This window comes from Syngnathus leptorhynchus, chromosome 3, assembly GCF_054491065.1.
Source record: "Syngnathus leptorhynchus isolate UIUO chromosome 3, UIUO_Slep, whole genome shotgun sequence".
Classification (NCBI taxonomy): Eukaryota; Metazoa; Chordata; class Actinopteri; order Syngnathiformes; family Syngnathidae; genus Syngnathus; species Syngnathus leptorhynchus.
In genome coordinates, this window is record NC_141197.1 from 19,873,108 (window position 1) to 19,899,603 (window position 26,496).

The window sequence follows — 26,496 nt, forward strand, 5'->3', positions numbered from 1 at the left end:
TTTGCATGAATATTTTCATTTTGTTAAGGGGAAAAAAAAAGCACAATACATTTCACCATTCATCCCACTGTTCTATATACAGTACACGTACAATAAGCTATATTATACATTTAAAATATTTGTACAAAATACAAATACATTGTGTGTTGTTAATTTGCAAATGTATGGAATAAATGCAATATTATTGCAAGGTGGGGGGGGGGGGACATTTTTGCATAAAACTATGTATGCTATGGGGTGGGGAAATTGCCGTTACTTGAATGACTCTTCCCCAAAGCTAAAAAAAAAGCAACGGAATGGGCTTGGTTGTGTGGTTAACATTCCAAACCTGAGAAGTTAGTGGACACAAGTTGCACGTTTGGGGAGACGTAATTAGGCTTCATGAGAAAGAACTAAAGGTCAACCAACATATGAAGAAAAACAAGAACAATACAAGACAGTTGGCGTACTGTTATTAATATCATTCCTGGCAGTGAGCTATTGAAAAAATATAGTTCACAACTGGCATGCTGCCTTCTCACCGCTAACACTGGGTCCATTCACTTGGCATGTCAGTTACGCACGCACATTAACACACTTCAGTCGTTCAGCTTAGAAGCACAGCGAGATGTCTGTATGACAGCCACAAATTCATACAAACAGCTTACCCAACATCACAGGTTAGGATACATTTATACATATAAAAACACATCTAATGCATCTGATTTTTTTTCTTTTTTTTTTTTCAGAGGATTTTATATTAAAAAAAAAAAAAAAAAGACTGGCACTGACCACCACGGAGGTGCTTACAATTGGAAGATATGAGGAAAAAAAAAAAAAGCTTGTTAATGGTGTCAACTGGACTGCTTACAAAGAAGTGACATCAGTCTGCTGTGATTACACGCGCACTGATTTGGCAAGAAAAAAAAATACAGTCATTATGAATTCAACAAAGGACAACTTACAAGTGTTAGCAAGATTAAAATGCGGTCAGTACCTTTGAGAGAATATGAGGTGCTGATGGGCAGCATCTCAAATCCATTTGACACTACAGGCCTGTGTTTCCATGGCAACACACAGGTACGTTGCTAAAACCCAGTTCTTAGGCAGCTTGTAACAATGGCACCCATTTCACAATCATTGGAAATGGGGTCCAAGATCAAGAGTAAAGCTAAAGACAAATCTCACTTGCTTGAGATCTGTGCGATGTGTCCAATTTGATTGTTTCAATGTTGTTTATTGTCATCGAAACCTAAAGAGAAAATGGGGCACACAGTTAAATGTCACCTCAACCCATTTGTTAGATGTGTAGATGAAATCCTTCAACGCTGTTGAAATTGTGTCCACTACAAAAATGCTTATGAAGGTTCAGATTTGCTTCATGAACCAGTTGCTGTGTGGGTTTTTTTTTACTCCTGTAGATGGCGCTCTGTGCACAAAGCACAATAGCTTGGCATTTATTAAAAACGTTTCTTTAAGCCAACAGTGCCATCTAGAGGCGTTAAAAAAACAACTGTTTCGTGAAGCAATTTTGAAGCTTCATTTTTCCCATCACTACACGGGCACACTTGTTTGTTCATGACTTGTCATGCCATGCATTGCATGAGGAAATGGTCTTCACAATCTGCAACTAAATGATTTGTGTACATATGGCCAATAAAAACGATCGGATTGTGACAACACCTCCATCCTGACGGCTGAGCCCTCCAACGGCGAAGTCATGCAAAGCCAACGGCTGAGGCAATTTTCCAAACATAAAACAGAATAGCCTTTCAGCTTTTTGGATTCAGTTCAAATCTCAACTGAAGCGGCCCGGCCAGGGCTTGACTTCAAAACACGACGGCAAATAAAAGCTCAGCGACTGTTCAGCCCATGGATGATAAACGACGGCAGTGATCTCGCTCAAACCAGGCTGGACTTGGTCCCGAAAATTAATTTTGGTGAGCTATTAAAAAAAAAAAGAAATTGGAAAATACTGCTCCTTCTGAAGTTTCCATCTCCGAAATGCGATATAACATTACAACAACCGTCATACAAATCAAAGTTGTAAAATATAGTTTTGTTTTTTCAAATGTCGATTCGGAGGTGATTAAAGTGCGTCTCGTTCACTGTCAAAGCTGTCCAGTGAAAAGTTTCGTCACATCGCAGAAAGGATGAACGCTTCTTCATCCTCCTCCACTCCGGTTCCTCCTTTTCCGAGGTCAGTTTCTCCATCCATCCGGAGCGCTGGCATCTTGAGCGGTTCCCTTTCCCTGGTGGGAAACTTAAAACTCGTATTTTCCCTGAATTCAGCACATGGGCTGCGAGCCGCTTCGGAAGAGATGGACTGCCGTTTAACTGTCGACTCCAAGGTGCTGATTGCGAACTTGACGGGAGTCTCCAGAGTGACGGTCAGATGGAATAGGTGGAGCTCTCCGACTGCTGACGGATGTAGCACTGGAAACTTTTGTCTCCTATTGGATGTTCTCTGGGGAAACAAGAAGAGTGGTGAGACGGTGGTCGACAACATAAAAAAAAATAATAATAATTTGCCGAGCAGAAACGCGTACTGGCTGCCTATCTTGGTCTTCTTGAACTTGTCTCGCTTGTACTTGGTATGCTGCTGCTCCAAGGTCTGCACAGCTGAAACGATCTGCTTCAGAGTTTTGTAGGTCTCCTGCGGGTCGTCGATGACAAAACTGGAATATTCCTCTTGCTCGGGTCCGTCGTACACCGACTTGCTGCCGCAGGCCTCTGGCGGGGCCGAAATGGAGAGCGACAAAGAAGGTGTGAGGTCAAACGAGTTCAAGGCAAACACCTATCGGGACCCGTTCTGACCTTCCATCTTGATTAGTTTGCTCATGTATGTGCTGTACAGGGAATAGATCCTCTCGGTCTCTCTATCGCCGTCCACGTCCAGCTGGATGTTGGCTGGCAGCCCGCTAGACACAGATGCACGCAAGAACGTCAGAGAGCAAAAAGATAAGGACCACCCAAGAGGACTTTTGGAAAAGTCCACACACCCGGTGCAGGGCGTACAGCCAGGCGCCGTGTCGGCAGAAAGCTTGCAGCACAGCCAGTGGCCGTTGAGGTAGGCTGAAGGATGATAGGTGCTGAGACGTTTGCGGTTGCATTGGCTGACTTTGGTTAAGATGTCGATCCAATCTCGCGCCTCCACGCAGTTGTTGGCTTGGATGTAGAGCGCCCGCTCTGGCTGGATGACCTGGAACATCTGCGGGAAGACATGATTCATTTTCTCAAAATCTGGAATATGACTTTTTTTTTTTTTCTTAGGCCCTTACATTTTTCATCTTAAATGACTCCTCCTCCAGCCTTTCCACAGCCAGGATGTTTTCTATGGGAATGCTGCACAGAGCTCCCTCTCCTGGAAGGAAGAGGTAATGCATTAGTGGTGTTCATCACTACTTTTTAAAAATACATTCGTCATACGATTGCTACTTTAAATATGAAGTAGAAGGCAATTAAGCACCTTTACAATCGCTTTTGAAAATATATATATATTATGTTTGACCAGCCAGTAAATATGAACATATGTGCGTGTTGATGAAATGATTGCACTCCAAATAAAATGGAGAAAATGTGACAAGTTGTTTGCTTGAATTCAGTACATTGTCAGCCATTTTATGTGCACACAAAGACAAATGGAAAAGGCTACCTTTAGTCTTGTGGTAAGTGAACTCGTGGTTGGTGAGACGAAACCATCTCTTCTTAAAGTTCTTCATTCCAAATCTGTTTCTTCCTTGCGCTCTCTTTATCATAAATCTAAGAGGGAGAGACATTCAGCTGAAAATATTTATAGATGAGCTCGAGCTCAAGGTATTTATTGCGGTAAAAAGAGTGCACGCTTTTGCGCATGTGTAAAATATCTTGTCCTGTTTGCATTTTTTTTTCAAATTTAGAGTCAACATCTGAAGTAAACTCATTTGCTCACAGGATGCTTTGACCTCACTTGTGTGTTACTTGGCTCAAACACATACAAAGAAACTTAAATGTAAAAATAACCTTATCATTTTTACATATATAATGATAATAATAAAAAATGTCATTGATATAAATTAGAACTGGACTGCTTTGCAATTGCCATGATATAACGAAACAGAAAGCGCAAGCTCTTCACAAGTACGAGATCACTGTGATAGTTTATGAATCCCAAGTGTATTTCCAGTTCATGTTCACAACTTGGAAACAGGTGGTTGGATCGAAGCGTGGGAAATTACAAACAGCACGCTTGAAAACTGCAAGTACGAGTCTTGTTAATTGATAAAACATGGAAAGGAAGGCAAGCAACACAAGAGGCAAGCGCCAGACTACTCGGAGGGGAAAAATGATGCCACGGGATTCCTCGTCTCCTTTTTTTTTTTTAACATTCCTGAGCCCCAAACGTGCAGATGTGCCCCGTTTGTGCAGCGATAAGGTGACACACCAGTGGATAAACGGGGGTCGGGAAGTGGGCAGATATGTGAGAAGCCAGGAATGCGTCTGGCGGGTGACGAGTAACGGGAAATGCGAATCAAACCGTCGTTGAACTTTTGCGGTCCCAAAGTAAAAAAAAAAAAAGCGTCACTTGATTTACTCCCGGCCGTATAAAAGCGAGCTTCTAGGGGTGACACGGGAGAGGAGGTGGAGATCTTGAGGAGGGTTTACAGTGCACACACGAGGGCTCAGAGAAGAAGCTCTTACCTGCCCTTGGTGCCTTTTGAGCCCTTCCCATCAACCCTCTTTATTGTGACTTTTACACTTCTACTCCCCGGTGGCAGAAAGACAAGAAGGTGGGATGAGTGAGGCAGGAAATTAAAATTCCTTTCAAACCTCAACACAATTCAAGTAACAGCAGCGTAGGTTGGCCGCAAAAAAAGGAGCGGGTTCGTATCGGATCTCCTCGTGAAGGGACGGACGGACGGGGTCAATGATGGTTATTCAAACAGCAGTGACAAATATGGCATGTTGAAAATATTAAGGCAGCTTACCCCTCTTTCAGCATGATTGGTGTTTCAATACTCTTCTGATCCCACTTGCCGGAAGTTGATATGAGGTCTAGAAACTGTGGAATGATGGCAAGAGTCAACAATATTCAATGAAATCATTTTCTCACTCAAACAAAGCCCTTCATTTTAGTACCAAGCTCAAAAATGACACTAAAATGCATCCATTTTCTCAACATCCAAAATATTTAATATAAATAAAATATATATTTTTTTTAGATAATTTTCTCAGTCATTCAAAGCCCTTATTTTAGTACCTTTTGAAGCAAAGTTAAAGAATGACACTAAAAATGCCTGCTTTGATATACATCAATTTTCTCAACTTCCAAAATACATTTCATACAAAAAAAAATGAATTGCTACAATTTACCGGGTGCCAGAAAAAGGTAAAAATGTCCAAACTCACATTCTTCACAGCATCAGCATACTTCTGCTCATTGAAGTAGTCATAAAATCCTGCCATGTAAGTCTCCTTGAAATTAGCCTTCGAGGAAGCAAATGAAGAGAAATGCAGTTGGGATTACAATAAAAGAACATTTTGGGTTACTCACAGATTTCGACGTGGCAAGACTTCCCAACGTCTGGATGGTCTTGGAGATGAGGGTGAGCGTTCTGGAGGTGGCGGCATCCTGCGGCGCGGGATAAAGAAGGATGAATATCAAACGGCACATTTGAAATTGTTAAGCAACAGTAAATCCGACTCACCGGGTGGTGAGGCCGTAACTGAAAGAGATTGGGCGATAAGATGGCTGGAGCAAAGAAACGCAGAAAGATGAAACTGCTCACTGCTGTGTACCGCACGTCTTGGTCTTCATCTTGGAGGGAAGAGAAAATCAAAATAATTACTGTACATTTTGGTCAAATAATTAAATCAATCCTTTTTTTTTTTTTTGCATAATTGATCCGTTCTTGTATTCGGATCTCAACAATAGCATTCTGCAACCACATGGCGGCGGTAGAGTATAGAACGAGGACAGCATACAGGCAATGCTCGGAGAGAGCAACCTGTAATTAGTGTGAAGGCGAAGGCCTTCACACTATTGTTATTCTACTTTATTTTTCTTCTTATTATTATTAAACAATTTATTCCTCCCACTTTTTTGACACCTAACTACTCCCACATGCTTTAACCGATTCACCCCATTCCAACTTTCACACGTTCCAAAAATTCACGGCATGACTGCTAGTATTTCATTTGTTCATAACATTTACCGTTTTTGCATAATTAGCAAATTTGTGCCTTAAAATCCCCCATTCATTCTTAATGGCGCATTAGACACGAGCGACGTTCAGGAGTGAGTTCAAATTTTGACATCTGACAACTTTTTTCATGATTTATTTCCTTAACTCGTTTATTTAACTCTTTTATTTTTTATTTATTTATTTTCCATTCATTCATTTAGTTATTCATTTAATTTTAAGTTAAAAACATCATTTTACCGTTTTAACGGCATTTACCATTTTTATTTCTTGTTTAATATCATCATTCCACCACAGCAACACTAAGCCGCTGTTTAGCTCAGTAAGAAGAGACTGGAATTTGCAGCACGAGCGCTGTTCCCGTGCGAGTTCGAATCCCGCTTGACCAATATTTTTTTTTCATTCATTCAATTTTAACACATCACTTTAATAATTATTTTCATCATCATCATTAATTTACCATTTTTATTTTATTTAATCATCATCAATTTACCATTTTTATGTCATTTAATCATCATTTCGAGTCCCACAATAGTGTGAAGTGCCTTCGCCTTCACACGCAATTTCTCCAGAAATTGCCAATTCTAGTTATTAGTGTGAAGGCGAAGGCCTTCACACTATTGTTATTCTACTTTATTTTTCTTCTTATTATTATTAAACAATTTATTCCTCCCACTTTTTTGACACCTAACTACTCCCACATGCTTTAACCGATTCACTCCATTCCAACTTTCACACGTTCCAAAAATTCACGGCATGACTGCTAGTATTTTATTTGTTCATAACATTTACCGTTTTTGCATAATTAGCAAATTTGTGCCTTAAAATCCCCCATTCATTCTTAATGGCGCATTAGACACGAGCGACGTTCAGGAGTGAGTTCAAATTTTGACATCTGACAACTTTTTTCACGATTTCTTTCCTTAACTCGTTTATTTAACTCTTTTATTTTTTATTTATTTATTTTCCGTTCATTCATTTAGTTATTCATTTAATTTTAAGTTAAAAACATCATTTTACCGTTTTTATTTCTTGTTTAATATCATCATTCCACCGCAGCAACACTAAGCAGCTGTTTAGCTCAGTAAGAAGACAATGGTCCATTGAACACGAGCCACGTCCGCGAGCGAGTTCGAGTCCCGCTTGGCCATAATTTTTTTATTCATTAATTTTTCATTCATTCAATTTTAACACATTTTAATAATTATTTTCATCATTCATTTAGTTATTCATTTAATTTTAAGTTAAAAACATCATTTTACCGTTTTTACCGATTTCTTGTTTAATATCATCATTCCACCATAGCAACACTAAGCCGCTGTTTAGCTCAGTAAGAATACAATGGCGTTTGGAACACGAGCCACTCCCGCGAGGGAGTTCGATCCCGATTGGCGATAATTTTTTTATTCATTAATTTTTCATTCATTCAATTTTAACACATTTTAATAATTATTTTCATCATCATTAATTTATTATTTTTATTTTATTTAATCATTAATTTACCATTTTTATTTCATTTAATCATCATTTCGAGTCCCACAATAGTGTGAAGTGCCTTCGCCTTCACACGCAATTTCTCCAGAAATTGCCAATTCTAGTTATTAAACAATTTATTCCTCCCACTTTTTTGACACCTAACTACTCCCACATGCTTTAACCGATTCACTCCATTCCAACTTTCACACGTTCCAAAAATTCACGGCATGACTGCTAGTATTTTATTTGTTCATAACATTTACCGTTTTTGCATAATTAGCAAATTTGTGCCTTAAAATCCCCCATTCATTCTTAATGGCACATTAGACACGAGCGACGTTCAGGAGTGAGTTCAAATTTTGACATCTGACAACTTTTTTCATGATTTCTTTCCTTAACTCGTTTATTTAACTCTTTTATTTTTTAATTATTTATTTTCCATTCATTCATTTAGTTATTCATTTAATTTTAAGTTAAAAACATCATTTTACCGTTTTAACGGCATTTACCGTTTTTATTTCTTGTTTAATATCACCATTCCACCGCAGCAACACTAAGCCGCTGTTTAGCTCAGTAAGAAGACAATGATCCTAAGAACACGAGCCACGTCCGCGAGCGAGTTCGAGTCCCGGTTGGCCATAATTTTTTTATTCATTAATTCTTCATTCATTCAATTTTAACACATTTTAACAATTATTTTCATCATTCATTTAGTTTTTCATTTAATTTTAAGTTAAAAACATCATTTTACCGTTTTAACGGCATGTACCATTTTTATTTCTCGTTTAATATCATCATTCCACCACAGCAACACTGAGCCGCTGTTTAGCTCAGTAAGAAGAGACTGGAATTTGAAGCACGAGCGCTGTTCCCGTGCGAGTTCGAATCCGGCTTGACCAATATTTTTTTTTCATTCATTCAATTTTAACACATCACTTTAATAATTATTTTCATCATCATCATTAATTTAACATTTTTATTTTATTTAATCATCAATTTACCAATTTTATGTCATTTAATCATCATTTCGAGTCCCACAATAGTGTGAAGTGCCTTCGCCTTCACACGCAATTTCTCCAGAAATTGCCAATTCTAGTTCTGAATGGATTGCAAAAACGTGTCCTGGAACACATGATGCCGCTTATTACCTTGACACGAGGGTCAGTTACCTTGGAAACGCGTGGCAGCTGACTCTCTTAGCGAGAAGAAGATGTCACACATCACGGTGGGGCAGCGAACGCCGGATGTGGTGATGACGTTGAAGATACGGTCCACATAGTGGCGAAGGTTTTCCTGCGGCGGCCAGATAAAGAAGATATGTCAGATAACCGCCGCGGCCGCACGCCAAAACATTTCCTTACCCTATTTGTGTCGAGATTTTCCGATTCCTTCAGCTTAACTGGGTCAATTTCGCAGGGCTTGTGTTCGGTGCAGATCTGTGAAGAGATGAAATGAAGAATGCTTCCAGAAGTAGTGGATTACAGAGGCAAGAAGAACACGTGACTTCCTACCTCATCGATGATTGGTTTAAGTGTGACTTGAAGATAGTGCATCCCTGCCAGTTTCATGGTCTCGTCGATGCATTTGGACGTGAGTGAGTTTCCCCGAAAAATGGTGTTGGGATCCCTACGTGAGAAAGCGGATTAGCCAAAGCGGCGACAACTTTGGAGAAAACACACAGCGCTTGAAAAATTCACGAGAGCGCGCTTTGAAAAAAATATAAACATTGATGAATGACTTTTGAAGATGAATCGCAATTGGAATTTTTCTTTTCAACTCAGAATCGGAGTCAAAGTCACAAATCAGTCTTGCACCACTACAAGGAAATGTTATGTTCAAGATTCCAAGAAAATAAGGTTAATTTGAAATAATGAAATGATCTTGGAATCAAATATTTTTCTTGACTAAAAATAACAGAAATAAATTGAATCAATTTCATATTTAATCTGATTTGGATACAAGTGTGTGTTGTTACATTCCAGACATACATTTTTTTTTTTTTTTCAAAAGCGTACACTGGGTGATGAGCTAATAAAATCGTCGTGATCTCATTTCTAAACATCTTTCACAAACCACACTCACTGCGTACGGTTGACTTCGGCGTTTGCGATGGCGCTGATGAAAGGCACGATCTTGCCGTAATGGAGGAAGAGCCGCACCAGCGGAATGGCGGCTTCTTGCTTCTCCCGACACACCTCTCCCAAAATGTTTGCGGTGGACGCCGACACGGGCTGCGCGAGGAGCGAATCCCGTCAAGCCTGCCACACCCTCCGGATTCCCGCACACTCACCTGTACGTTTGCAGAGTCCAGCAGCAAATCTCTGAGCGGAGTGTAGTGCTCAGAGGGGAAGACGTGGTCCTCGGTGTAAACAATGTTCAGGCGTAGAGATCCCAGCTCTTCTACCTTCACAGACTTCCCTGCGTTTTCCCTGGGCTGAAGATAGTACCTGCAAAAACAGCACAGTCCCTTCACCTGAAAATGAGAAAGCGCAAGACGCGTCACACCTTACCACGCGTCGTGTACTCCAAATTGACCCAAGACTCTGAGGGGAACCCGCACACCTCCTAGGAACTCGTCACCAAACTTCAAGTTGCTGGCATTCCACAAGTCCACCCTGGTGGACATAAACCAGAAGCCACTGTTCAAAGCGTCCATTTTCCAGGCTGCTTTCAATGATACCTCAAAGCCAGTTTGTCCACGTCTTCCTCTTCAACGTCAAACTGTCGCTTTGTGCAGCTCAAGGGCCGTGTCACCTAAAAGACCAGATTCATCTCATCATGCCATGCTTTGTTTGGTGGAACAATTTCCCCCCCCCAATCTATTCCCGCAAGGTTGGAATCATATGGTTTACTGTGCAACTTTTCAAGAGGCCAGACATTTATGAGTCAGAGAGCGTCTGCATCAATCACACGCTTGTCCTTCGGGCCTGCAGCGGCACTAAAGGAAGTGGGAGGAGCCACGCATGGGGGGGTCAACAGGGGCACATTTTCAAATGTGTACAGTCAACAATTTGGGCTTTTTTTCCCTTTACATTCGTCTCTCATAAAACAGAGCGTTTTAGCTATGTGAAACTTCCTGATGACGATTAGAAAGTGATTACTGTGATGAAAATATGATGGACTAATCACGACTGTTCCTTCCAGGACAGGATGTTTGTGGAGTGTGATGCAGTAGATAGCACAGAAGCGCTAATGTCATTAAACAATTACTCAATTCAAACATATTAGCAGAATATTTCTGTTCATTGCTTTAGATAAAATACTCAGAAGATGTTTTTGGAAAGGAGCTCAGAGGGACGAAAGCACACAGTCTCCTGATGTTTTTGTAAGTCTAGAAAAAAAAAGTTTGGTTGCACAAAATACAATGAAAAGAGAAACTTTTTACCTCAAAATAGAAAACTTCATCAAACTGTGGATTATTGGTTTTCCTCTTCACCTTGGTCTTCTTTGCTTCGGACCTGAAGATAGCAGAAAAAAAAAAAACACTTTATGCAAGGACATGAATCATACCAGAGACATCCGTGTGCATTATTCAAACCTGGAAGGTCCGAGTAGCGAGACAGCAGCATAAGGGTCACATTGCCCATTGACGATTGGAAGACCTTGGCACTCCAGCACTCTGCAAACCAGACGAGTTTTTCTTCATTTTCTTTGAAACAAATAAACTTCCCTATAGCCCGGTCACAACATGTCACATCCTTATTTGATACTAATTGCAATGCATAGTTGTCTTTACAGGCAACCATTTTTAAAGCCGGTTAAGTCCGACATTCTCTGGGGACGATTCAAGCTCGGTTAAGTTCTCAATTACCACTTCATTAGCCGACTAATGCGGGCGGGGCGGGTCGGATCGCAAGCGCTGCCAAAACCAGTGAAAAATGACACCAGAAGCAGCAGCTCAAAAAAAAAAAAAAAAATGCTTTTAGCTCCCTCTCATCGAGCCACTTGGATAGAAGCGCAGTTCCCGGTCGCGTTTGTCAAGCCTTTTTATGTTTTAGAGAAATGTGAGCACTTGTACCTATGTGAGCCTTGTTATTTTTCCCTTAGTGAGCGTAAAAGCTTAGTGGGAGGTGAGAAACCAGACTCGTGTGGGAGTTTGTGCGTGTGGCGAGGAGATAAGTTAATGATACACGAGCGGAGGATTTATTTTGTTATGAACACACACATTAATCTAAAATGTATGGAAAGAGGTCAAAAGGGCAATACATTGTGAACAATTCAAAAAATATTTGCCATGTGGAATCATTTTAAAAAATGCCCATCACAGCTAATTTAAGAAACAAAATACAAGACAGTTAAAAAAAAAATATATATATATATATCTATCTATCACAAACAAGACGTTTAAGAACATATTATTATTGGCAAAATTAAAGATGTTTTAATAAGTCTGTCTCACCATAAAGCAATATTCCAGCCTTCAGACGTATTTATTATTCAATTAGAAGGAAATCATTGGCAGCATTTTTGATGGCCGCTCGTCTGTGTTTTCAAAAAGGCTGACGATTGTCGCTTTTCAAAAGTAAAAACCTTTTTTCCCCACTCTCCTCCCAAAATAGTACACGAGCGAGGCCAAGTCTTTTATTTTTGCTGCCAATCGAAAATATTTAGGCCTTCGAGATGAGAACTTTTTTTCTCTGTATTTATCTAAAGCTGTCCTGCTCCCAGATGACATCACGCTTTGACGGAATTAGCACACACATGACGAGACACCCGGCGGGACCAATCACTTCCTGTGTGTCACTGTGATGCACCAACTAGTCACACAACCCCATGAAACACACACACACACACACACACACACACACACGCAGGGATTCCTAATAAAGAAGAAGGGCTGGGTTAAGCGTCTCTAATGCCGGCGCACTTCCTGTCCAATAAGCTTGTTTATGTAACCCCTGCTTGGCCTACTCTCATCAGCGTACTGAGCTCTGACAGACTGCCTCGCCTGGCAGACATCTTTTTGCGACTCGTTTTCATGTTAATGCGCTAGTTTGGGGCGCCCCCGCATCCTGTCAAAAACAATTCCAATCCAGCAGCAGGATAATGAATCAGAGAGCCGATGCACAAATTGTGTGTCGCCGGCTGAGCAGTAGAGCAGATGAAGGATGAGCTATTACTGAAACCAATCCGTGGTTAATAGATCACATATTTTGCAACTACAATGACAATCAGTAACATTTTCTCCAAATATTAGAGATTCGGGTGAATGTACAATATTAGTCCAAACGAAATTGAGGCAAAAAAAAAGCTGATGTAGCTTTCTTTCCGTGCATGTAAATCAAGTTCCCCGAGTTTGCAAAGATGCAAAATACACACGCAAATATTTGCCACTCTTTGAACAAACACCAAATCTGTAACCAGAATCAAATGTCTGCTTGGATTTCTTTGAATGAGTCGGAAGAACTGAATAAGATGACCTTGTGCTCTCGCCTCTAAGCATCTTAGATGCTGGCTGGATCATCATCGTCACACTTGACCGGCAATCAACTTGAGATGATGGAAAAACAGCAGCGAGCATTTATTCGTCGAGGCGCACAGGAAGCTACCGCAGTCAAAACTTTCGCAAGAATGTTTACCGGAGGAAGCGAGAGACAAAAACGCAAAGGGACGCGCCGTCATCTGAGGACGACTTGCCGGCTCAATCCGTCCATTGGCTAATTCGGAACGGAATAACGGCGAGGCCGAGCGAAACCGCAGGTGACGGGAAGTGGCGGGAACGCTTAGGAGTGTTGATTTATTACAAAAGCCTGCGTGCGGATGCACATCCTGCAGGTTGACGCGTGTTTTTTTTTTTGGCGTTCAACTTGTGTAACATTAGCTGTGAAAAACTAGAACGGGAGGATAGTCACGAGAGGACAGACTTTACCGAGCTTCAACACTTACCAAAGGTGAAAGAGTGCAAGAGTTTCTATCTGTTTATTTGGGATTTTCTAAACCATAGGTGTCAAACATAAGGCCCGGGGGGGCCAGATACGGCCCGCCAAATCATTTTATGTGGCCCGTGAAGACAAATTGTCAATAGTAAAATTACAACTTGTATTCACTTTTAAAAATGTGGAAAAATTGCGAGAAATTATTTTTAGCATTCATCTTTTTAACATAATGGCCCTCCGATGAGTAGAAAAATGAGAATCTAAACTATTCGGAGTAGATGGGCAGGATAAGGTGATAATGAGTCTTTGTGTTTGTTCAATGCAATAGCAGAGGAAGCATGTGCAGAACCTCACCGTGTGGCCAGTTTGTGGTTGATGACTCCGCTGTCTGTGATGACTTCACTCAAACGGAGCTCCAGGTGCACTTTTCCCTGAAAAAAAAATTGCACAAATTCACAAAGAGATCATGTTCACAGAATCAAGAATAATTCCACACCATTTGAAGCGCATTACTTTTAGATATTTGTGATTTTTTTTTGTGTGTGCAACATTTTTCTTTTTTCCTCCTTCGAAACAATCTCAATCATGCACTCCTAATAAATTAGCCAATGAAATCATGAAAGGAATTTCTGAGCCAAAGTGTTTTCAATATTGTATTATACACTAACAAAGAGTCATGTAATCCTTTGCAAACATCTTATGAGTCTTAATGAAAAGCGTCAGGTCCAATTTCAAATCGCTACATTTAATGGGGACATTTCCGGGGCCAACAATAGAATCCTCCCACTTGCTGTGTGAAATTAGTATTGTATGATGGTCAATTACAGACATATAAAAACACTTTGCTTCCTTCTTAAATGAATCAAAGCACAAATAGTGGCCTAGAGGGGGAAAATAGTCACACTCAAGTTATTTGTAGTCGGAAGTGATCGGATGAATGACATCGTGATACTGTGGCGGTACAGCTGATTAGAAACGCCGCGTTAATTAATAGCATGGCTACGCAAACTCCAAAAGCGGAGACGACAATGCGTCCTCTATTGAAAAGAGGCGAGAGACGCTATCTGCCGACTTCATTTGATCCTTCTGGCTGGCTGGCTTTCTCTCTCTGACGCCCATTCTGCTCGTACATCCTTCCGCCTCGGATGAATGCGTCTCTGTTCCGGGGGGCCACACACGCCCATCTGTCTGCAGATGTTACCGTTCACTGTGTGAGAGCATCTGTGAGGAACCACTGGGGTGCGTGCGTGTGCGTGTCAGTCAGACGCCTGAATAGTGAATAGCCCAACAGTGCAGAAATAAAAAAAATCCCAAAAAATCCCAAAAAGCTACAATACCAGAGTGCTGACCTCCACCCAAGCCCCGTAAAATTATTATTATTTTTTTAATTCTGCAGTCACACAAATGTCTAAATGTAAAACCAACAACTAATGTACTCTTAAAAGAGATGTTCCGGTTCTCAGATGATTAGAAAGGAGCAGTTTGTAAGAAATGTGCTCAATTGTATTTCATCAAGTGCTTGAAGAAAATAAAATCATTTGAATCCAATTTTTAAATAGATTATTTGAACCAGATGATTTTATTTTGTGCAACCACTTGATGAAATAAAATGGAGTCAATTCAATTATTTCTTTCATAATACTGTCTTTTTAATGAATATTGAAATAACTTCAAAAGAGCGCCAAGGAAATAACCAAAGCATAAAAAAAAAAAACTTTTTTCCCTCTGCAGCTTGAGATGATATCTTAGAGTACTGATGAGAAACAAAACAAAACAACAACAAAAAAAGTTGAACCCTGTCCAGGTCAGTCTTTCCTCAGTCTGTCTGTTGCTCAACAATGAGTCACAGTTCCAGGAAGCTTCTTCTCAGCTTCACTCATGGCTTGCCATCGAATAACAAAAAGGCATGCCCCTCGTCTTTAACGATTCCAAAAGGGAGCAGAAGCGATTTAAAGCCTTGTCTGTACTGACCTGCACCTCTGAGTCAGCGCTGACAGGTTGGAGTTGGAACCAGGTGTCTTTCCCGTGGTATTTCTGCAGGTCTTCTTTCTTCACCGCAACCTTACCTGCGTACATTATTGCGGAATGACAAATGAGCTCTTCCCCCGTAAAAAAACCAACAACATTTTGAGCTTTTTTTTTTTTTTTTACCCACCAATACTCGAGTCCCTCCTGAAGACATCCCTGTCAAAGATATAGAAGGAGAGATGTCTGAAGCTACGCGGGATCTCACAATAGAAGTCCTCTCCATAGAAGGGACTGTTGGAGAAAGGGGACACAAAAAAAAAAACAATGATGTCAAGAGAAAACCTCAAGGCTAAACTAGATCCTCCACATGCAAGAATATTGGTCACCTGAGATGTTAATAGCTAGAGGAGGTAAAATTACAGTACAATGGAAGAAGATGTAAGAGGAGCCTACGCAAGCACACCAAAATACAATTTACAGACGGATCAGCATCAAACCGGGCGAGACTTCCACCACGTGGGTGATTGACGAGTAGAACTACTTTTTGTGCACAGTTGCATATGATTGGATTAAGATCTCTGTTGACATGTCTGTCAGTCAAGCGTGGCAAAGTTGACTCGCTGTCTACTGGAATTGTTTTGTTTTGTTATTTCATTTGATCGAAAGTTTGACAACGTCGGTTATACGATTTTTATCATTCTATTTATATAATAAAGTATTTATGTTTTATTATTATATGTATTGTATATATACATTATATTATCTTTTTATTTTTTATGATATGATTTTTCTTAAGTCGGCTGTTGTGTTTTTTTTGCAACTTCCCGTCCGCAAAGAGATGAAAAAAAAAAAAAAGAGGCGCGACGGCGGGCCTGCATACCACAGCGACTTCTCCACAATCTTGGTCCTGAAGACTTCTTCTTGATCCAGGTTGACAGTACAGTAACAATCCCTCATCCTGTTTGGCCCCGGGTACGGAGGGATGTTTTTAGCTTCTCCTGTGCAAGAAGAAAAGGCCAGTGAGGAACGCTGCAGTAAGCAAGAACAAAATGTTCACTCCTCAGGCACAATAGTGAACGTAATTATTTATTGAAGAAGAGTGACAGTAATGAAACACCTTTAGGTAAGTGTGTAACCTGTTTTGAATGAGACACACACACAGGTTGACATGATGATGACATCATCAAATGTTTCATGAGCTACTTTTGATGGGCATTTCCAACAATGTCTGATCAGTGAATGGAAGGAACTGAGTGGGACGTTTCCTTCATCCTGCTGTCTGTTCCCCAAACATATGACAGATAGCACTCCTTTTCACAAGAATGCAGCCCAACCACCCACATCGACACACACACACACACGTGCGTGAAGATATTGTCCCGAACCCTCATGAGGACCACATTCTCCTTCCAAAAGCCTCAGATGAATTGAAGTTCGTTGTGTTTGCCTTCTGCATAGCGTGGCCACATGTGTTTTGGCTCAACATGCCTTTTTCACATGTGTGCAGCAGCCACATGTGAGGATGTTGTTCAGCAAGTCAGCTACAACGGATTGATCACCAGTATTTCAAGTTTGGACTCAATGACATCTTCATAATTATGTGCTGTTGAGCGTCAGGAATCTATACACTGTAAAGGCAATTGGTATTTTCAAAGGCCTAAAATAATCATTTAGGTTGGAAAAACTTGAAGATCTGGATGATCTGGATATTTATGGCAGCAAAGCAAGCCAGTTGTTTTTATTTATTTTTATTTTATGATATTATGGATACTTATTTTCATGAATGGGACAACTGTTCTGTAAAATTCTTTGTTGTGAAATGCAGAAAGGATGATTTCCATAACGTCAAACATTTTTGCAAGAGGAGTGATAAGGAGACATTTGCTTGCATTTAAACATTACAAACGCTTTGCTGTATGCACAGATACAATACACGCCACTGTTTCCGTGTGCCCGTTGGGGGAAGTTGACTTTTGACCCCCGAATAACTGGCCGTAAAGCAGCAAACGGATTCTCTTCATAAATGGACATGATGACGAGTCAGACGTATCGAATACATTTTTCCCCCTAACAATTGCGTTTCCATAGGGAGTCTTGCAAACCATCTTTTGACCCAAACTTGTATTTTCCTGAGTGCTTCTCGACGGGTGTTGATGCTCCTGACCTTTGACCTTGACGGTTCTGAACAGCACACGATGAACTGCTTTGCAGCATGTAAGCCAATTACAGGAGTAAAGTTTGTTTGCTCTTCGGGGAAACTGGACTGAGCGACTGCTTCCAATACAGTTCCAATGGACTCAGGGCGTTTGTGACGTCTATTTTCTTTTTGCTCTGACGTCAACTCTTCTGTGATACTATAGAATGGAAAACATCCTGTCAAATTCCCCAAATGTTTCTATCTGTCATAAGTGCCATTATTTCCAAGCATAACACCCTTCTTGTGCCTCACTTTGATTATTGATCCTCTCAGCAATAATCCCTCATTTCTAATATTTGTTTTCATTTCATCCAAAACCATTGTGGATTTTTTTTTTTCTTGTAGTCTTTGATTTAGTCAACAAAACCTAATAGACAGCACAAATAAGTGATCATAAAAATGGTTCTTCTATCTGCCTACTATTTTCCTCTCCTCATTACATCAGCCCATTGCTTGTATATTCCTTTTTTTTGACCTCATTTATTTCTATTTTCCCTTTCCTCCACTCGCCCTATTTTTTCTTCCGGCGGGGTTGGATTTCTTTTTTTTCCCCTGCTTAATATTGAAAACAAACAGAGAACAACAACACGCTTCTCCTCTCATCATGCAAAGCTCATCAATGGAATCCTTGGAGAATATCTTGCCCTAGTATGAAAAACAAAACACACGCTGCTCAAGCAAAAATAAAAATCACAAATCGCCCAAAGAAAGTGAAAGTGCTATCCAAGGGTCAAGTGAGCTCTCCATTTGATGACATTTTGTGGAAGATGCAAGAGGCAAGAGAAAATGTGTGCAAGGCAGGAGGAGGAACCGCAAGTGGTTGTTGAAGCAATGCCCTGGGGGGAAATGTGCTGCTTTGTTCATCTTCCTTCTCTATTGCGTGTACGGTTACAGCAAAAGCCACTTGTTATTCTAATCTCCGGTGACGTGAACACATTGGAGAATGAATATTTGCAGCCGCTCTACACGCAACACGTATCGGAGGGCTTAAGGAAACAATTATCAATGAGCTCCAAGGAAGAACAACCACCGCTGAGGAGAAAGAAAGGGGAGTGAGCGGAGAGCGCTTTGCATTGGGAGAATGCTACAAGAGGAAATGAGATGAGGAGAAAGGAATTTCAACCAGATCCAAAAAAAAAAAAGCCAAGTTATGAGCCAGTGTGTGTGCGGCCACAAATCTTAAAGAAACATCCCCTCTGATGAAGTCAAATCGCGACTAACTGGTTCCTTGGCTCAAACTCCTGACGCGACAATTCCCCTAACGCTACTTGACACTTTCTTTTTGTTAGCGCTTCCTCGATTGGTAAATATTCAAATAGTTCAAAAGCCACAAGCCCAACAAGCTTGACGTACAGTATGTGAACCCAGCAGCAATGACAAGAACACCATTGTTACCTTCAAATAAAAAAAAAACACATTTTGTTTGTTTGTTTATCATCGGGCCACTTACAATTGAACAGAACCATCTTTGGAACACTGATTGTATTTTGAACACACGTGTGAACTCAGATGACCCGCTTATGAAACCACCATGTTTATTCACTCATTGTGGGATTCATTCCAAAGCCATTGAATGTAAAATCTGTAATTGCATGACTTATCCCTGCCTGCTCTACAACCATGACAACTCATATTGTGACAGTAACAATAAAACATTTGATCTGTTATATGCCAGTTGTTGAAGACGAGTATTCATGAAACAATTCATGGCTAAAATAGAAACAACACTATATATTGTTATCGAAAGCCAGTTCAGCCTGAGGCCCAAATAAACAAACACATAAAATAACAACTCCCTTTTCCCATTTATTAAACCGTGAAGGGTCTCTTGACAATAAATTGGGCAAATGTAAATTAAATGTTGTAAACAGTGCATTGATTTTTATCTGAACTCATAACATCGCATGTGAATTAATGTCATGTACACCATTTGGTGATTTGGTGATTTCTTCTCCGCCAATTTGTACAGTAACATCAAAACAATGTGCTGATCCGTTTGGAAAAGTGTATTTACATTTAAAGCACACTATCGTCCTTGGAGAAAAAAAAAACAAAAACAGTATTGAGTTACTGATCAAACTCATTCCCATCATGTGCTGGCAATAGCTAATGTTCACACCAGTCTGGTGAGTCTCAGTGGAAAACTTGAGCGAGACATAAATAAACAACCACAAACATGCTCTCAAACACACACTTGTGCAGAGACTTTGTGTGTGTTCGCTAAATATGGGAACACGTTCCACGTGAGGATGTGATACCATCCAAATGTTGGCTGGGCAGCTTGGCTTGGACTTTCAGAACATTTCTAAGCCTCATCAACCAACAACTATCATGCATCCATCCATCTATCTTCTAGACGTACGGACTAGTGGGAACTCCAACTGTCACTGGCAACAAATCCCGAGCGTTTAACTCAAGACCGGTTATACCGTATTTCCCGGAGTATAAGTCGCGCCAGCCATAAAATGCATAATAAAGATGAAAATGACATATATAAATTGCACTGGGGTAGAAGTCGCATTTTTGGGGCAAATTCATTTGATATCATCCAACAGTAAGGACAGACATGTCATCTTGAAAGGCAATTCAAAATAAAAATAGAATAGGCAATAACGGGCTGAACGGTACGGTATGCTAACGTTACATCAACACATAAACAAGGAACTGAGTACAAGTCAGACCCCCGGACAAACTATGAAAAGAACTGCGACTTATAGTCCGTAAAATACGGTACTTCATGCTTGTTATGTCACAGTGAGCAGCTAGAGGGCAGCCCGGGAAGAGATCCCATGGCCAGCACACTCCAAAGCCTTTATTTCTCCTTTCAAAGCCACCATGCTGGGCCTACTGTGGCATTTCTTCCCTCATTGCGGTCAGATTAGCGAACAGGAAGGAGCTGTTGTGTCCGAAACACTGTCTGCGTCCAAAGAATCAACACAAATGTTTACACCGTACATGTAAGAGAACATTGCTTTCTAGGAAAAGGCACAGGAAATGCATCGAGAAGTCGTTCAGTGAAAGAGAGAAGAGCATTCCTCGCTCCGTGGCCTTCTTTTCAGGCTGGACAGCGGGGGGGGGGGGTCTGGGAACCTCTGTTAGACAGCTGTGAAGGGGGCGAGGGGGCAAGTGGAGGGGAATTCTGTCGAAGGAAAGTCACCTCGCCAGAATACAGCTTTCGGAGCACGCTGACCGTTCCCTTCCGCTCCGCCGTGTTTCCATAACATCCCCCAAAAAAATACACTTGAACTGTAAAGATGCTATCAAATGATAACAACAAACTGCTGGGTCAACACTGTCATAAATATGCTGAGCAATCATAAGATGAGAATTTGTGCCAACAGCAGATGTACGACATCTCGTGTGACATACCGTGTAAACATTATATTGAAATATCTGTTCTCAATTGCGCTCGCCACACGAGTCGGCATTCCGGCCGCATGATGACATCGGCGCCAGCTTCTGGCGTGAGGTATAAAATACTTTTTTTCGGACAATTGCTTTGAATGCAACGGGAGTGTTGAGTGAGAAACTTTGCACTGGCTGACCCACCAGCCACTATTTCTCAGCTCAGTCGCTAGCGCTGAGGGCCGCGTATCGCTAGAATGACTCGGTCAGCTATTCCACGGCGGCGCCATGATAGCAAACGCCCGTATACATAAAATAAACATAAACAAAATAAACATAAAAAATGTCTCAACATGATTATGACCGGTTGAAGGCTAGCGTCATCTAAATCAGCTAGCTCACAGGCTAGCTGATTTTTCTGATCATTCCTCTCAGGCTGTTCATTGTTTGAAAATGTTAGCATGTTAGCTGTGGCGCTGAGAGTTCTGTTGCCTTGTTCAAGCGCTGACAGACAAAGCATAAGGCCTCTCCTGAATGTTGGACAGCAGCTCTGTCCCTCTCTTGTGTCCCAACCACATCTGCTACATATTAGCTTGATGCCATGCAGGGAAAAAAAAAAAACACAATTCTTCTGTAGTCCACTGCAGCTAATCAGGAAGTGAATTGGGGGGCAGTTTCCTGTTTCCTGTTTTACAGACAGTATGGACTCCCACTATCCTTTCTTGGTTTCCCAAAAGCATGTGCTCCTCCGGTAAACTCGGGGGAGTCGTCATCTGGCAGAGAGTGTCCCAATAGTAAGTCGTTTCCGAAAAAAAAAAAAAAATAAATAAATGTTGTGGCCTGAGTCAATGTGATGAAAACAGTGTGAAGCAAGTTTTGCGCACGTCTAAGAATCACACAGCACGACGGCTGCTCGCCGATTACACGGTGGGAATTTCGGCGTGGAGAAAACAGCGATAACAGGAAGACTTGTTATCGAAAAAAGTATTCATATATTTTATAATTTTTTTTAAGGGTACATTTGGAAGTCAATGCATGATTCAAATGATGCATTTCTCACTTATGGAAAGATTTTATTGATTTATTCTCGCATTTATTTCTGTATTTATTTATTTTTCGGACCCTCCTTTCTGTTGGCCGTTTGGAGTCAAAACAATTCGGACAGCTCAGATGAATGGGGGGGGTGCCAGATGTCACTGGGATTGTCCCTCATTGACCAGGAATAACAATTAGGGCACACGCAGGAAATGAATGTGCCAGTGGAAGACAAAAGATAGAAACATACAAGAGCACACCCTCTTTCAGAAGAAACACATACTATCATTTCAACAGGAGTCTAGGGTCACCTAACAGAAACCGCTACGTTTTGAACAAAAATAAATAAATAAATAAAAATTGAGAAACACTTGGATTTGGATTGATCAATGCTAGATCTGAGAAAAGAGCCAAATTAAAAGATTTCCACTTATTTGGTCAAATAGAAGACTTGAGAATTCCATCAGATTAAATAGGGGGGGAAAAATCCACTGGTTCAAAGAGATTCAAGACTTCCCTTAGAGATCCTTGTTTCTTAAAGTGTAATAATCATGATCCACAGACACCCATTCAGTCCAGTAGACATGTAGCCAGCCTGGAGGCAAGTATGCTTCATGCGCTGGAATGATCATTTCTAAAAACAAAATAAGGGTCAAGAAGGTTCTAACAGAGATGCATTCAGCATTTTATGGCTTCATTCATAACAAATCGGTGGATGCACTTAACGTGCCTCTCGCAAACCAGGATAGCCACTGGAGACATCTAAATATAGCAAGCTTTTTGCAACAATCAATTGAGACTGAGATGGGGGCCACAAGAAAACACACAAATAAAATGCCAATTATTATCCATCGTATACGCATATGCAAATAAATAAAAGGCATTGCAATGGGAAAAGACGGGTCTTGTATGCCAGCTGCAACATTCCCACAGTTCCCGACCCCCCCATAGAAATCTCTTTTCCACTGCACGGTCATTTGTTGTACAGTCTACACAGAACCGCATGTGATTTGAATTAGAATAACATTAACAAGACAGATCGGTCCCGTTCCTCCAGCCCTCGGTGCCTGTCTGGCCCATTAATGAGGAGCCATCCATCGAGGCGCTCAGATTGGGGGTTGGGGATTTTTTTTTCTTCTTCTTCTTCTTTTCTTACCTATTTTAATTTTAACGCTCTGAAAAACCCGCAGACCTTCCTCTTCTACCGCCATGCTCCCTCAGTTCCCTTTAGCCGGCTGAACAGAAGCGGTCCTCCACGCTGGTCGCTTGCAAGCTTCTCCAGCAATGGGATATTCCAGAGGTTTTGCACATCTATGCCCACATCGCTACGATCGCACTCCGGAGCCGAGTAACCGGCCGCTGGCTGCTTGAGAACAAGGAGGACCGCTACAGCTCTCTCTGTCTGTCAGCAACGGCGGAGGAGGCGGAGTCTTCGCGGAGCCCCGCCCACTTGACGGAGCCCCGCCCACTTAGGTGAGGCATGACAGTGGAGAGGAAGTACAGTTGAAAGGAAGAACACTGGATTCTAATCTCATCCGACATAAAACATCAAGACATCATGCTCGTTTGTTATTGTCTGTCAGAGAAATATTTGTAACGGTATCAAAATAGAGATTAAAAAAATAGATGGGGTTTGGGGGAGGGGGGTTGGTCATGGGTAAGCATTGACCGCCCCCCCCCCACACACACGCACAGCATGATGCCGATGGCTAAATTATACAGAAAAAGAACAGCCCATAATTACGGGCTTTTCAGAAAGTATAATTTTAGCACTTGGCAAGACTGGTTTTCATGCCCACATACTTGACGTTGAAGCCATCCTTGAGCATTGGCAAAAAAAAAGAGAAAAGAGATCATGTTTCCTTCATTCTCAAGTGACTCCATCACAATTGATTGGCACCTAAATCAAATGAATTGCAGATGCTTTCGAGAGGGGGGAAAAAAAATCATTCATGAGAGATTAGATTCATCTTGATCGAAATGTGGACTGAGTCTCGCTTTTTTTTTTTGGAAGTGTATTCAGATGCAAGTAGTGTGAAAGTCAGTCATAGAATACAAAGACGCCTGGATAGGAATGGACCCACTTTTCCAATGTCGACACTGATCTTAAAACAGATGAAAGAGTCCTACTGAAGTGTTGATCTGACCAGTGAGAGCTTTGTCCCAGAGGGATTAAAGATCCATTCAGGTGCAAGGCCCGAGGCTTGAGCGTATTGGGCCACGCCCACGAGAGCATAATGGCCACGATTCTCAAAATATCCCAGCGCTGATGCGGAACATACGACCTCAGCTGGCTGAGCCACAACTGTGGGCGTAAAGAGCGCTTGGACTTCCCCTTCAGCAGAAATCACAGTTGAGATTTGCTGTGACTTTTTTAGGAAAAGCTCTAAAGCTCATCTCCATTCGACGTGCCTGAGATCAGAAATCAAACTCTGCACATAGCTGTCCGAGTCTGCCGAATGAACGGCGACACCGTCATTAACCTCGGATCCCGACGTTTACAGAAGAAAAACCATCACCCAGTAGGTTGACCAAAACCACCACATCCTGCAGCATCGAAGATGCACCCTTGCTGCATCATATATGGAAATCGTGTTTCAAACCACATTTGCACTTCAATGTTGTGACTACGCCCTGTGGCACACCACAAGCCCGTGAGTGAAACTGCGTGGACTTTTGCTTAGATAACAGGAGAAGAGTCATTTGACACAGTATAAGTATCTCAATGATCTTCTGAGAAGTATCCTGAAATGTGTCTCAAGCCAAATTGAGTCAAATTCTGCATTTGAACAAATTATAGTGAGCCGGTGTTTATTGTTATTTGTTGTCAACCATCACCACAAAGTGTGAGGGCGTTGTCACATGTCAAATAACGATACAACCGCTGTGGTTTGTGCAGACACACACACACACACAACACAACACACACAACACCTCATATTGTGCATATGCAACACTGTATTTGTGGCTGAGCTTTATAAGTGACCAGGGACGGGAACAGATGGTGTTTGACATGTGCAAAGTTAATCTTTCTCAAGCATTATTCTCCATATAGGGCTTGAATCAAATCAGAGTAGATTCCTCAAAATCTGTTGTGATCTGCGATAAACAGAAGGACCAATGCGAAGCCGTGCAAGGGGGATAAGCCTGTTTTGATGTTTTTCAACTGTTTGTGTGTGTTTCAATCATGCAATCTGTAAGGGACGTGCTTTCAACTTGTGCTGCAACAGTCAAGGCAACAATGGGGAAAATGTTCTTTTCTATTTTAGGTCAAATCACGTGTGCTCAAATTATTATGAAAATAGTGTATCGCTGTCGGGATTTAACAGAGCGGTACTTTCTGATTCAGCGGAAATCTAAAAAACATTTTACTGGATCAAGTCAAGCCTTTTATAAGACACCAAAACAGCTGTATGTATCGTACAGTACCGTGTCCAGAAGAACACAATGAATGATGCAGTCACAATGAAGGCTCCCTCCATCACTGCCGTGACCCAGTCAGAATAAACAGCAGCACAGAGAACGTATGAATGGATGACGAGCAGTATTATACCGCCACCTGGTGGGCACACAGCAAAACAGTCAATGTGAGGTATACGTCAATGTTGCTCTGTTTGTATATCCACAACAAGCAGTGAGTCAACTTTCTAATCACTGGTTTTGTAGTGGCATACTGATACCACAAGATGGCAGCAAAGCCTTCTTTCTTTAGCAGACAGTTCATGGCGTGACAAAATAAAAAATCAAATTATTCTAATATGGCTTGCGCACAAGAACAGTGAATAGGTGAGTTTTGAGGATTGTTCCCCCAAATTCGTGAATGGCCGAAATCGGGAATGCCTTACTGAAAATATGCTGTTGGGACTTTAACTTTCATTACAATGGTCTTATTTAGTCCTTGACATTATCTTGTGTCATCTCAAGATCTCACAGCAAGTACACAAAAGATTCAAATCGGAGAGTTTTTCCTAAATTAGCCAAGGATTAGTTCGATCGGGAAACACCGCAAATAAAAGTCATCTTGTGAATAGACCAAAGAAAACCGGGTTGGTTTTGATCCTAAAAAAAACAAAGAGGTTTATTGATTTGTCATTTTCATATTACAGGTAACGTGACTGCTACGTGTTGTGTTGTGGCTCTTTAAACAACTCTCGTCCGCTGCTTGTGTGCGAGCGACTACCTCGCTCGCTCGCTCCCTCGCTGGCTGGCTGGCTCGCCTTTCCCTGCCTGCTGTCATTACGCTCTTCCCAGTCATGGCTACCCATTCAACCGAAGAGCCGTTCCCCTTCCACGGGCTGCTTCCCAAAAAAGAGACTGGCGCCGCGTCCTATCTTTGCCGCTTTCCCGAGTACGATGGCCGAGGAGTTCTCATCGCGATCATGGACACCGGGGTTGATCCAGGGGCACCCGGCATGCAGGTACAAATGAGCCGGTCGCT

At 41.4% G+C, this 26,496-nt stretch overlaps 2 protein-coding genes across 6 annotated transcripts in view; one reads left to right on the forward strand and one right to left on the reverse strand.

Annotated features, from left to right (window-relative positions):
- The window catches only part of rasa3 (RAS p21 protein activator 3), a 26,945-nt gene continuing 449 nt past the window's right edge, over positions 1-26,496 (reverse strand). The window contains exons 2-25 of one of the 4 annotated variants that reach the window (XM_085907056.1): positions 25,488-25,617; positions 16,362-16,479; positions 15,669-15,772; positions 15,485-15,579; positions 13,868-13,944; positions 11,176-11,256; positions 11,023-11,095; positions 10,318-10,391; positions 10,148-10,252; positions 9,928-10,084; positions 9,720-9,868; positions 9,149-9,263; positions 8,999-9,073; positions 8,807-8,930; positions 5,667-5,776; positions 5,513-5,590; positions 5,368-5,445; positions 4,947-5,020; positions 3,635-3,741; positions 3,261-3,343; positions 2,982-3,190; positions 2,797-2,900; positions 2,529-2,712; positions 1-2,446 (exon numbers count right to left, since the gene is read on the reverse strand). In XM_085907056.1, the coding sequence (XP_085763182.1) occupies positions 2,371-2,446; positions 2,529-2,712; positions 2,797-2,900; positions 2,982-3,190; positions 3,261-3,343; positions 3,635-3,741; positions 4,947-5,020; positions 5,368-5,445; positions 5,513-5,590; positions 5,667-5,776; positions 8,807-8,930; positions 8,999-9,073; positions 9,149-9,263; positions 9,720-9,868; positions 9,928-10,084; positions 10,148-10,252; positions 10,318-10,391; positions 11,023-11,095; positions 11,176-11,256; positions 13,868-13,944; positions 15,485-15,579; positions 15,669-15,772; positions 16,362-16,438 (2,409 nt within the window). In that variant the 5' untranslated portion in view covers positions 16,439-16,479; positions 25,488-25,617 and the 3' untranslated portion in view covers positions 1-2,370. Of the gene's footprint in view, positions 2,447-2,528; positions 2,713-2,796; positions 2,901-2,981; positions 3,191-3,260; positions 3,344-3,634; positions 3,742-4,946; positions 5,021-5,367; positions 5,446-5,512; positions 5,591-5,666; positions 5,777-8,806; positions 8,931-8,998; positions 9,074-9,148; positions 9,264-9,719; positions 9,869-9,927; positions 10,085-10,147; positions 10,253-10,317; positions 10,392-11,022; positions 11,096-11,175; positions 11,257-13,867; positions 13,945-15,484; positions 15,580-15,668; positions 15,773-16,361; positions 16,480-23,214; positions 23,414-25,487; positions 25,724-26,496 lie in introns of those variants that run through there. The other 3 variants (XM_085907057.1, XM_085907055.1, XM_085907054.1) reach the window with 3 other exon arrangements.
- Positions 25,761-26,496, forward strand: part of tpp2 (tripeptidyl peptidase 2) — a 10,920-nt gene continuing 10,184 nt past the window's right edge. The window contains exon 1 of one of the 2 annotated variants that reach the window (XM_085907051.1): positions 25,761-26,476. In XM_085907051.1, the coding sequence (XP_085763177.1) occupies positions 26,312-26,476 (165 nt within the window). In that variant the 5' untranslated portion in view covers positions 25,761-26,311. The remainder of the gene's footprint in view (positions 26,477-26,496) is intronic. The other variant, XM_085907052.1, reaches the window with a different exon arrangement.